We start from the raw sequence: 13,109 nt of genomic DNA, 5'->3' as shown, positions 1-13,109 counted from the left end.
AAGAATGAAAAGAACTGAGGACAGTCTCAGAGACCTCTGGGACAACATTAAATGCACCAACATTCGAATTATAGGGGTCCAAGAAGAAGAAGAGAAAAAGAAAGGATCTGAGAAAATATTTGAAGAGATTAGACTTGAAAACTTCCCTAATATGGGAAAGGAAATAGTCAATCAATTCCACGAAGCACAGAGAGTCCCATACAGGATAAATCCAAGGAGAAACACACCACGACACATATTATTCAAACCATCAAAAATTAAATACAAGAAAAAATATTAAAAGCAGCAAGGGAAAAAGCAACAAATAACATACAAGAGAATCCACATAAGGTTAGCAGCTGATCTTTCAGCAGAAACTCTGCAAGCCAGAAGGTAGTGGCAGGACATATTTAAAGTGATGAAAGGGAAAAACCTACAACCAAGATTACTCTACCCAGCAAGGATCTCATTCAGATTTGAGGGAGAAATTAAAGCCTTTACAGACAAACAAAAGTTAAGAGAATTCAGCACCACCAAACCAGTTTTACAACAAATGCTAAAAGAACTTCTCTCCTCAGGAAGCACAAGGGAAGGAAAAGACCTACAAAAACAAACCCAGAACAATTAAGAAAATGGTAATAGGAACATACATATCAATAATTACCTTAAATGAAAATGGATTAAATGCTCCAGTCAGAAGACATAGACTGGCTGAATGGATACAAAAACAAGACCCATATATATGCTGTCTACAAGACGCCCACTTTAGACCTAGGGACACATACAGACTGAAAGTGAGCGGATGGAAAAACATATTCCATGCAAATGGAAATCAAAAGAAAGCTGGAGTAGCAAATCTCATATCAGACAAAATAGACTTTAAAATAAAGACTTTTACAAGAGACAAAGAAGGACACTACAGAATGATCAAGGGATCAATCCAAGAAGAAGATATAAAAGTTGTAAATATTTATGCACCCAACATAGGAGTACTTCAATACATAAGGCAAATGCTAACAGCCATAAAAGGGGAAACTGACAGTAATACAATAATAGTAGGGGACTTTAACACCCCACTTTCACCAATGGACAGATCATCCACAATGAAAATAAATAAGGAAACACAGGCTTTAAATGATACATTAAACAAGATGGACTTAATTGATATTTATAGGACATTCCATCCAAAAACAACAGAATACATCATCTTCTCAAGTGCTCTTGGAACATTCTCCAGGATAGATCATATCTTGGGTCACAAATCAAGCCTTGGTAAATTTAAGAAAACTGAAATCGTATCAAGTATCTTTTCCAACCACAACACTATGAGACTAGATATCAATTGACGGGGAAAAAAAACTGTAAAAAATACAAACACATGGAGACTAAACAATATGCTACTAAATAACCAAGAGATCACTGAAGAAATCAAAGAGGAAATCAAAAAATACCTAGAAACAAATGAAAAGGAAAACACAACAACCCAAAACCTATGGGATGCAGCAAAAGCAGTTCTAAGAAGGAAGTTTATAGCAATACAATCCTACCTCAAGAAACAAGAAATACCTCAAATAAACAATCTAACCTTACACCTAAAGTGATTAGAGAAAGAAGAACAAAAAAACTCCAAAGTTAGCAGAAGGAAAGAAATCATAAAGTTCAGATCAGAAATAAATGAAAAAGAAATGAAGGAAACAGTAGCAAAGATCAATAAAACTAAAAGCTGGTTCTTTGAGATGATAAACAAAATTGATGGAGCTTCCCTGGTGGTGCAGTGGTTGAGAGTCCGCCTGCCGATGCAGGGGACACGGGTTCGTGCCCCGGTCCGGGAAGATCCCACATGCCGCAGAGTGGCTGGGCCGGTGAGCCATGGCCGCTGAGCCTGCGTGTCCGGAGCCTGTGCTCCGCAACAGGAGAGGCCACAACAGTGAGAGGGCCGCGTACCGCAAAAAACAAAACAAAACAAAACAAAAAAAAACTACACTGAGGTATCACCTCACACGGTCAGAATGGCCATCATCAAAAAACCTACAAACAATAAATGCTGGAGAGGATGTGGAGAAAAGGGAACCCTCTTGAACTGTTGGTGGGAATGTAAACTGATACAGCCACTATGGAGAGCAGTATCGAGGTTCCTTAAAAAGCTAAGAATAGAACTACCATATGACCCAGCAATCCCACTACTGGGCATATACCCTGAGAAAACCATAATTCAAAAAGGGACATGTACCACAATATTCATTGCAGCACTATTTACAGTAGCCAGGACATGGAAGCAACCTAAGTGTCCAGCGACAGATGAATGGATAAAGATGTGGCACATATATACAATGGAATATTACTCAGCCATAAAAAGAGATGAAACTGAGTTATTTGTAGTGAGGTGGATGGACCTAGAGTCTGTCATACAGAGTGAAGTAAGTCAGAAAGAGAAAAACAAATACTGTATGCTCATACATATATATGGAATCTAAAAAAAAATAATAATGGTTCTGATGAACCTAGGGGCAGGACAGGAATAAAGATGCAGACATAGAGAATGGACTTGAAGACACGGGGAGGGGGAAGCGTAAGCTGGGACGAAGTGAGAGTAGCATTGACATGTATACACTACCAAATGTAAAATAGATAGCTAGTGGGAAGCAGCAGCATAGCACAGGGAGATCAGCTCAGTGCTTTGTGACCACCTAGAGAGGTGGGATAGGGAGGGTGGGAGGGAGACGCAAGAGGGAAGGGATATGGGGATATATGTATACATATAACTGATTCACTTTGTTATACAGCAGAAACTAACACAACATTGTAAAGCAATTATACTCCAATAAAGATGTTCGAAAAATAATGCAATAAATATAATATTTCACTTTCACATTTTTCAATAAAAATAATTGTAGTTTCTTCAAAAACTTTAGGGAGTTATTATTAATATTGTCAATATCATCCCCATTTTATAAAAAAGAAAACTCACGTGCAGAGATTTATCATAAGATCAGATAGCAAGTGATCCCCGGCTAGAAGGATAATACCCTTTCTGCAGCACAACTGCCTACTGGTTTTCTGTCTTTCTGTAGCACAAAGAGATACGATTCAATGTAAATGTATGTGTGACCTCGGCTAAGACATTTATTGTAATCAAGCCTCAGTTTTTTCATCTTAAAGTCCTACCTCATAGGAAAGTCGTGTTGAGGCTTAAAACGATTTAGTGTCTGCAAAAATGTTTACTTTGTAATTAATAAAGCACTGAACAAATTTATGAGCACTTTATAGTGGCAAAACCCGGTGCTTAATCATACCGTTTATAACAGAGTGATGATATTTTTCCCAACTAACGAATGCTAAATTTTGCAATACCTCAAAAAAACACAAGAGGGTGTTCATTATATTTTGATTTCAATGGCAAGTCATTTCACAAACATTTTGGGGCACTGACTATGTGAAAGTCTCTGAGATTGTCAGAATTTTTGAGGGGCTCAAGTAAACAATTCTGCGCTTTATTCACTCTGATACATTTTCTAAAGTCGCAGTTTCTAAGAGGTGTTTTGTTCAGGAAGCTGGACAAATAAAGGTGCCGACATTCCCAGTCTCAAAAAAGAGCTGTGCCTAAGCTTTTCCTTGAAAATATTACATGCATGGACAGTAAATAATCCTAAATGGGTATGAAATGGAGCAGGACCCTATGGTCCTTGCCCCACTTGTCCTCAGCCTGCCTTTTGTCTGTGGAAAACCTTTAGACAAAGAATAAGTTTAATCAGAGAAGTGAGAAAACGCAGAAGCAAAGAAAATCGGTCAAACAGGAGAAAACAATAGTAGTTTAGTCCGTAAGCAAAGTCAAGGACCTTTAGTTCCTTCTCAAAGACTACAGATGATATTCTGAGCCATATCCTGTGAGTGTCTTATAGATACTAAAACCCCCACCAGGTGGAAGAAGTTAACTACATGATGACCAGACTGTAGCCATGACATAAGCTGCCATGATTCCAAGAATTGGCCTCAAGAAAATGGGAACAAACCAGCCCTGGAACTGAGGATTCAGTGTACTTAAAACAATCAAGATGACACTGTTCAGACCACCGAAAACCCATTTCAAGATGACTGTCAGAGCTGATTGTGCTGTTTCTATATGTAGCCCCCTCCCTCAGCCTATAAAAACTCTTGCCCTTGATTGTCAGGGGTGGGTGGGGGCAAAGTCGGCCCTTTGGATAGTTCCCCCCTCCCCCTCCCCCTGCCCCGTTGTCGGCATCCAAAATAAAGCAAGCTTTCCTTTTCACTAACCTTGCCTCTTTAATGGCTTTTGAGCGGGGAGCAGCTGGACCCACTTTGGGTTACAGGTATAACATGCAGCCTATTAAGATCACACTCATCCTTAATCTGTATGGGAGGCAGACATGTTTAGAAGTCACATGTTTCAGCAAACGTGGCAATTCTGCCTTTACTATAGTCTGAAGGATCCCACTGGAATCTCTGAGGCTTTCAGAAGCATCTGATCACTATGTATGTATCCTCAGTCAACCAGAACCAGAAAAAGGCTACATGATTCCAGGGGACACGGAAACGATGGTTTGGATACATCAAGGTGAAAAGCTCTAGCCACCAGCAACAAATGGAAGAGAATGGAAAATTCAAGCCAAAAGATGTCACATTGTGTACATGTTACCTTAAGGGCTTTGATGCAGTTAAAAAACAAAAACTATAAGATATACTGTGCTGTTTGTTTTGCAAAAGACAATAACTATTCTTATTTTTAATTCTAATATGAGCAAAGAACTCTCTTATTCACGTTCATTAGTCAGCTCTTTAATCTTTACAGACTGTTGATTAAGAGTGCACTCTGGGCTTCCCTGGTGGCACAGTGGTTGAGAGTCCGCCTGCTGATGCAGGGGACATGGGTTCGTGCCCCGGTCCGGGAGGATCCCACGTGTCGCGGAGCGGCTGGGCCCGTGAGCCATGGCCGCTGAGCCTGTGCGTCCGGAGCCTGTGCTCCGCAACGAGAGAGGCCACAGCAGTGAGAGGCCCGCGCACCGCAAAAAAAAAAAAAAAAAAAAAAAAAGAGTGCACTCTATGGATCAGATCCATGCTGTGGGCAAGTTACTGCACCTCTTTGAGTTCCAGTTTCCTCATAATAGTAACCTCTATAGAATTTTTGGGAGGATTAAATAAAATAAAGCAAGGCTCATAGAACAGTTCTAGGCACATAGCATACAGCATTGCTCTTATTTATCCCTAGTGTATAACTTTTAGCAGAATACTTGGCACATAGTAAGGTCCCACAGGGTCCTGCTCCATTACATCATCCACAACCATGATGTACATGGTGATGCTGGTGGTGGTGACAACAAGAACTAACATTTATTTAGCCGTTACCATGCATCAAATACCATTCTTAGTGATTTTTTTTTTTTTTTTTTTGTGGTATGCGGGCCTCTCACTGTTGTGGCCTCTCCCGTTGCGGAGCACAGGCTCCGGACGCACAGGCTCAGCGGCCATGGTTCACGGGCCCAGCCGCTCCGCGGCATGTGGGATCTTCCCGGACCGGGGCACGAACCGGTGTCCCCTGCATCAGCAGGCGGACTCTCAACCACTGCGCCACCAGGGAAGCCCATTCTTAGTGATTTTATGTACATTAACTTATTTAATCTTCCCCCAAACCCTGTGAGGTAGATATGGTTATCTCCATTTTAGAAGTGAAGAAATAGAGTACAAAGTGGCCAGAAATGCTTGTAGAGGGAATAAACAACCATGCCCTTTGATGCCTCCATGCCTCTTGCATTTATTGTTCCAATTGACACTTTCATCTGCCAAATTTGTATCTATTCTTCCAAATCCAACACAAAAACAAACTCTGGTGCAAAACTTTCCTAAATCTCCCAGAAGAAATAACTTACAATTATTAATTTACCTGTTTGCTTTTCCCTTGAATGTGTGTTCTTCAGAACAGGAATATATTTTATTCATTTTAAATTCTAGCTTTTTTCCTATTGTATAGCACAGGTAAGCAAATATAAAAAGTTTCAACTTTATGCCGGTTCCCAAAAGTACTTTGAGAATTCTATTGGTCTATAAAATGAAGCATTTTCAGGAAAAAATTTCTCCACTTTCGCCTCCTATTGAGAAAATTAGCTCTGTTTACAGTACGAACGAGGAAAAACTACATTTCCCATGATGCCCCTGACCCGGAAGGAAGTGAGACTCGACACCTCCCGTGATTGCTTATAGACCGGAAGCCGGTGTCTTAGTTCTCTTTCCCATCTTGCAAGGTAAGAATGGCGTCCCCTCTCTGCAAGACTCTATTTCAGGATCCCAATCCTTCGCCATCTTAACCAGGAGGGTATCAAGTCGACAACTGCAGGGGTCGGACACGCTCAGGGCCATTTGGGAGGCCTCCCAGACCCTTCATTTCTCTCGCTTGGGTTTACGGTGGGGCACGAAGAGGGTGCTGTGGGGCACGAACAGTGTGAGGTGGAATGCTGCAGAGGCTCCGGGGCTCCGGTTGCTCGCCACCCTCCCGGGCTGGGGAAACAGGGCCCCTCCAGGGATTCGTAGCGGGCCAGTGGGGCAGCAGGGACAAGGGCGGCGGCGCGCGCTCTGAATTCGGGACCTGCGTTCCAAAAGACGACGCCGAGTTCGTCTCCGCCACGTTGTGGATTTGAGACTGAGCACAAATGCAACTTTTCCCGTCTCCCGACGTCCGCGGCCGGAAGTCGCCTGCTGGGCTTCGCTTTTTTCAGTTTGGCCTGAGTTTGGGCCATTTGTGTGTGTGTGTGTCTTCGCCTCCTAAACGGAATTTCTTGAGTGAGACAGTCTGATAAGAGCAAAAGTCCTGAAAGCAAACGGTTTCAGGTTACAGCCTCGCTGCTTTCTGGCTGTGGAGATTGTTAAAGCTAAGTCTAGGATTTCTAATTCGTAAAACAAATAATGGAATAGGGACTTTTGACCTCTAAATATATGTAGCGAACAAATAATAGTTGTGAGATATATTCAAATCGTCAAGAAGGTTATACGGTATTGGGGAGACAACCTAAAAGTTAACCATTTATGGATATTGTTGCAGATGTGTGGCGATTTGGAGGAAGGCCTGTATCTTATAGTGGGAATAGTGGGAGGGGTGTAAAGGATGGAGAAGGAGGACAAGGACTTGCAGTCTGGGAGGCCTGTCGATGTATAGCTATGAGATAATTGGTGAAATGCCTTTTTAAAAAATATATGTATTGGTAGATGGCGGGTGAAAAGCCTGAGAAGCCAGATACTAAGGAGAAAAAACCTGAAGCCAAGAAGACTGATGCTGGTGGCAAGGTTAAAAAGGTGAAGCAGGTTAAGAAGGGGAAGCCCCACTGCAGCCGAAACCCTGTCCTGGTCAGAGGAATTGGCAGATATTCCCGATCGGCTATGTATTCCAGAAAGGCCTTGTACAAGAGGAAGTATTCAGCAGCTAAATCCAAGGTAAGGGATGAGGGGAAGCCCTGAGCATTATGTCTTAACATTAAAACGTTTGTCTGCCTCTGACTTTTTGACGCATTTGTGTCCTACTAGGTTGAAAAGAAAAAGAAGGTGAAAGTTCTTGCTACTGTCACAAAACCAGTTGGTGGTGACAAGAATGGTGGTACCCGGGTGGTTAAACTTCGCAAAATGGTAAGATTTGGAGGAGATTGTAATTTGGGTGTTTAGTTGAAGCTTGAATCCTGTGAGGGTTATTTATTTATTTTTTTTTTGGCTGCATTCAGTCTTGGTTGCTGCGCTCAGGCTTTCTCTAGTTGCGGTGAGCGGGGGTGCTCTTCGTTGCGGTGCGTGGGCTTCTTATTGCGGTGGCTTCTCTTGGTGTGGAGCACGGGCTTCAGTAGTTGTGGCTCGTGAGCTGTAGAGCACAGGCTCAGTAGTTGTGGCGCACGGGCTTAGTTGCTCCGTGGCATGTGGGATCTTCCCCGGCCAGGTCTCAAACCCGTGTCCCCTGCATTAGCAGGCGATTGTTAACCCCTGTGCCACCAGGGAAGCCCTCCTGTGAGGATTTTTGTGTGTGTGCTCAGGTTTTAGAAGTGTATGTTTACCAGAGGATTATTAATGGAGGATAGTTCTGGGTTTGCAACTTCGCTTTATTATTTACTGTTCTTAAGTAGAGTTACTTTTCTGTGCTTTTGTTTCTTGTAAAATGGGAATAAAGTTTTGACTCACAGGGTTGTTGTGAGGCTTACCATACGTAGAGCCTAGGGTGCGCCCAGACCTGTAGAACATTTGTCCACTAGAGTGGGTGTTTCTTGGCCCCTCTTTACCATGCACAAGACCCAGCGTTTTCTCTGTGAAAAATAAAGGTTTGCTCTGTGATTTCCATTATGGGACTATTGCAGATGTATTACATTCTTCACAGTTGAATATTACTGCACCAGAGGGAAAATGGCGCTTTGATTTCTTCTTGTCACAGGTTTTGTGAGCTGATTTTTCTATTAGGTATTAATGTTTGTGGTAAAAGAAAGACCGTCCACTAAAATGATACAGTTAGAAATAGATTATTTTGAGTTACTTGTCATAAGCGAAAGAGTCTTTGTGTGGGGTCTTTTTAAAAAATTAATTTATTAATTTATTTATTTTTGGCTGCATTGGGTCTTCGTTGCTGTGCGCGGGCTTTCTCTAGTGGCAGAGAGAGGGGGCTACTCCTCGTTGCGGTGCAGGGGCTTCTCTGTGGAGCACAGGCTCGAGGCGCGGGGGCTTCAGTAGTTGTGGCTCGTAGGCTCAGTAGTTGCGGCTTGCGGGCCCTAGAGCGCAGACTCAATAGTTGGGGCGCTCGGGTTTAGTTGCTCCGCAGCATGTGGGATCTTCCCAGACCAGGGCTCGAACCCGTGTCTCCTGCATTGGCAGGCGGATTCTTAACCACTGTGCCACCAGGGAAGCCCTGTGTGGGGTCTTATTTTTACAATAAATGAACTGGCAGTCTTGATCTAAACTAATGTCTATGGTTTTATACAATTTATTCTTTATGGATAAGATGGAAGTGATGCATGTTAATGTGAAGCATATGAACACACTTAATTTGAGTTGGAAAACAAGCCATGCCTTTTTTCATAACATACAAAATTGTGTCAGGCGTGTGTTTCTGGAGAAGTAGGGACCCCAGAGGGTCAGGGACCCCAGAAAAACTTGAGAATCACTGCTACACAGCAGTATATAATGATAGCTTGCCATGTAGTCTCTAAAGTTTGGTTTATTCCAAATTTACAAAGGTAACTTGCTTGATGCTTTCCCTCTTTGCTTGGACACAGCTCCTTCAGTTAAATGGATTCCACCCTATGTTTTGCATGTAAAGCTATTGAAGCAGTGTTGATCTTTTCTACCTTTAAAATATTAGAAGTGAAAATGCAGTAGTGTGAATAAAGTGGTTCAAGTAACTACAGGATTGTAGTGAAGGTTTCACTGACCTCACAACCAGCTCTACTGACTTGATTAGATTATTTAAATAAGTTGGACCTATGGGCTCTCTCCAGCCTAGGTATTATCCTACTGAAGATGTGCCTCGAAAGCTGTTGAGTCACGGCAAAAAACCCTTCAGTAAGCATGTGAGAAAACTGCGTGCTAGCATCACTCCTGGAACCATTCTGATTATCCTCACTGGGCGCCACAGAGGCAAGGTGAGCAGAGCATGACACTTGAGGTACCTGGAGTACTTGATCCTAATAAGTTTGTTCTCTGGATAGGATTTGTTTACCTGTGTGAACTGCAGTTAGTAGCAAGAGGTTCTGTGGGAGAGGTGAGAGTGATCCATAACAAAACCAACAACCCAGTCACTATCATAACGTGTTTAGTCAATAATAGACAATAACTTATTACCAATTCCTGTCGTTGGTAATACTACTTGTTACAGGTGATTCAGATGTCCCTGTACCCAAAAATGTTTATGTATTTGAGTTAACTTCTTAGGATGGATTTGCAGGGATAGAATTACTGAGTTAAAGGGTACTAGTTTTTTTTTTAATGTTAAAAGTAGTGGCTGCTCATTAAAAATCAAGCACACAAAAGTACTGCTCGTATCCTAGAGTCACCCCTGTTATTAGTTTGGTAAGTTACTTCCAGAACTGCTGCACATATGCATATGTAGAAATTTCCTTTTTTACCAAATTCAGGAACCTGTGATTTGATTAATTCAGAAGTCAGTTTCTAATTTGTGGAACCATCTAGCATTTCTTTTTAATCTACAGAGGGTCATTTTCCTGAAGCAGCTGAGCAGTGGCTTGCTACTTGTGACTGGTAAGAAGATCCTTGGATTTAATATACTCTGAAATTTGCAGGTCTCCCCACCTTCAGTTTTACTGAGAAATAATTTATATGCATCACTCTTGCGAGTTTAAGGTGTACAACATGATGGTTTGATTTACATATATTGTGAAATAATTACCACAATAGGTTCAATATCCATCTTCGCATTTAGATAAAAGAAAAAACATTTTTCCTTGTGATGAAAACTCTTGGGATTTTCTCTTTCGAAGGTTGTATTTTTATTTTAAAAAAAAATTTTTTTAATATTTATTTTGGGTGTGCCTGGTCTTAGCTGTGGCATGTGGGATCTTCATTGTGGCACGCGGGATCATTAGTTGTGGCATGCTTGTGGGATCTAGTTCCCCGACCAGGGAACGAACCCAGACCTCCTGCATTGGAAGCGCAGAGTCTTACCCACTGGACCACCAGGGAAGTCCTGAAGCATGTGTTTTTAAATGCTTGAAGTATACACTTTGCTCCCACCTAAATAGAAGTTTCAGTGTCATGAGATTCTTTCCCCTATTTCATTGCCTTATGTACACGGGAGTTCTGAGGAAGCAGGTATTTAAAGTTTGTGTGGCAACGTATCACCAGGTATAACTGCCACCTAAAATGCAGAATGGTTGGCTACTAACTCCTAGGAATGCATCCTTCATAAGACTTGTAATTGGTCTGCCCTTGGCACCAGGATGGAGTTCCTGGATAGGGGAAAAGTGAACTGTTTACTCCAAAAAACAGTGCTCAGTTTAAATTTGTCCTCAAGGACCAGTGATTTTTGACCAATCTGTATAAGTGACTATGCTCTCTCCTAATCTGGGTAACTTTAAAATTTGAGGATGGGGGGAGCCTTGGACAAACTGAGATCTTGAAAAAAGCCTTGATGCTGACAGTAGAAAGCAGTTTGGAATTTCTTTGGATCCAGAGAAAAGTTAGAACATCAACAGGTTTCTTCAAATCCAGTCAGTTCTTGAATCTTTGTATCCCCTTTCCCCTCACTATATTTTCCCCCCTTAGGGCCTCTGTCCCTCAATCGAGTTCCTCTGCGGAGAACACACCAGAAATTTGTCATTGCCACTTCCACCAAAATTGATATCAGTGGTGTGAAAATCCCAGAACATCTCACTGATGCTTACTTCAAGAAGAAGAAACTGCGTAAGCCCAGGCACCAGGAAGGTGAGATCTTCGACACAGAGAGAGAGGTAAGCTATTTCTGTCTTTGCTTCTAATAGCTCTGGCTCTTCTACTTGGGAGTGAAAATAAACAAGGTTAAGAATTGTTGGAAAAAGAAAAGCTGTAAATAATGAGGACTATCTGGGAAATAATATTTTTCCAGATTCTGCTAATTATTTTATTTTTGGCTGCATTGGGTCGTCGTTGCTGTGCATGGGCTTTTCTCTGGTTGTGCCGAGCGGGGGCTACTCTTTGTTGTGGTACGTGGGATTCTCATTGTGGTGGCTTCTCTTGTTGCGGAGCATGGGCTCTGGAGCGCAGGCTCAGTAGTTGTGGCACATGGCCTTAGTTGCTCCACGGCATGTGGGATCTTCCCTGACCAGGGCTCAAATCCGTGTCCCCTGCATTGGCAGGTGGATTCTTAACCACTGCGCCACCAGGGAAGCCCAAGAGTTGCTATTATTATATTAAAAATAGGTTGTATTTCACAGCCCTCCAAGGAAAGAATTATCAAAGTTGACTTCTAGGGACTTCCCTGGTGGCGCAGTGGTTAAGAATCCACCTGCCAATGCAAGGGACACGGATTCGAGCCCTGGTCCAGGAAGATCCCACATGCTGCGGAGCAGCTAAGCCCATGTTCTGCAACAAGAGAAGCTACCACAATGAGAAGCCCGCGCACCACAACGAAGAGTAGCCCCCGCTCGCCACAACTAGAGAAGGCCTGTGTGCAGCAACGAAGACCTAACACAACCAAAAATAAAAATAATTTCTAAAAATTGCCTTCTAAATATTCCTGGGATTGAGTACTTGTGATGTAGGATTTCTTAGTTAATGTGGAGTTTGGTACTTGTGCCCATTTTTTTTTAATGATTTTTCTTTTTCTTTAGAAATACGAGATTACAGAGCAGCGGAAGGTTGATCAGAAAGCTGTGGACTCACAAATTCTGCGAAGAATCAAAGCTGTTCCTCAGCTCCAGGGCTACCTCCGCTCTGTGTTCGCTCTTACAAACGGAATTTATCCTCACAAAGTAGTGTTCTAAACTTCTTACAAAGAACCTAATTAAATAATTGGGTCCATTTCCTTTGTGTCTTTTTTCTTTTTTTAATCTGCCTGAAGGTGTGGTATGGCTCAGCCAACTTGATGGGGTGTTAGCCTCTACTAAGAGGAGTGGGATTGGAGGGGAGTGCTATCAGCTGCAATGGAATCCCCTTTTGGATCAACATCCTTAGCTTCCTAAGTGTCTTCTCAGCTTTTTCACCCGGCACCTACCAATACAAAGTCGTGGCATTTCCACAGCCATCACTGAACAACAGGTCAGTACTAACGGTACATGGATAAGAAACAAGTGTGGGCTCTCAGGCCACAAACTTTCCTCCCTTTCCATGACTTAACATCCATTTCTGCCCAATTCAGCCCCTCTCCATAGTCATTACTATTAGTTTCTTGTGTATCTAGGTTCTTAAAGCATACACAACAAATTAGTATAATTATTTACCTTTCCCTGTTTTTAACCAAAAACCCCATGTGCAGTACATGCTGTTATATAGATAACAAATGAATTTGATTATTCCATAGGAAGTGTCCATCTTTACTGCTGCATAGCGTAGTAGTGCATTCTATGGATATTTGGGTTTCCGTCATTTGTAATTATACTGGTTTCCCCTGCTATCCAGAAGTAGAGTATGCTTCTGAAACTTTTTGTAAGCCAAAATGGCATAAAGTG

General features: G+C 42.2%; 1 protein-coding gene across 1 annotated transcript; it reads left to right on the top strand.

Annotated features, from left to right (window-relative positions):
- Positions 1–7,165: 7,165 nt before the first annotated feature.
- On the top strand, positions 7,166–12,466 carry RPL6 (ribosomal protein L6). Its single transcript, XM_079942073.1, has 6 exons — positions 7,166–7,416; positions 7,507–7,605; positions 9,447–9,590; positions 10,158–10,206; positions 11,230–11,414; positions 12,273–12,466. The coding sequence occupies exons 1-6, from the start codon at positions 7,192–7,194 to the stop codon at positions 12,423–12,425; spliced, it is 855 nt and encodes a 284-aa protein (XP_079798199.1). The 5' UTR covers positions 7,166–7,191; the 3' UTR covers positions 12,426–12,466.
- Positions 12,467–13,109: the final 643 nt, after the last annotated feature.

This window comes from Stenella coeruleoalba (assembly GCF_951394435.1).
Source record: "Stenella coeruleoalba genome assembly, chromosome: 14".
NCBI classification, from domain to species: Eukaryota; Metazoa; Chordata; class Mammalia; order Artiodactyla; family Delphinidae; genus Stenella; species Stenella coeruleoalba.
This window is presented reverse-complemented; position numbering and strand designations above follow the sequence as displayed.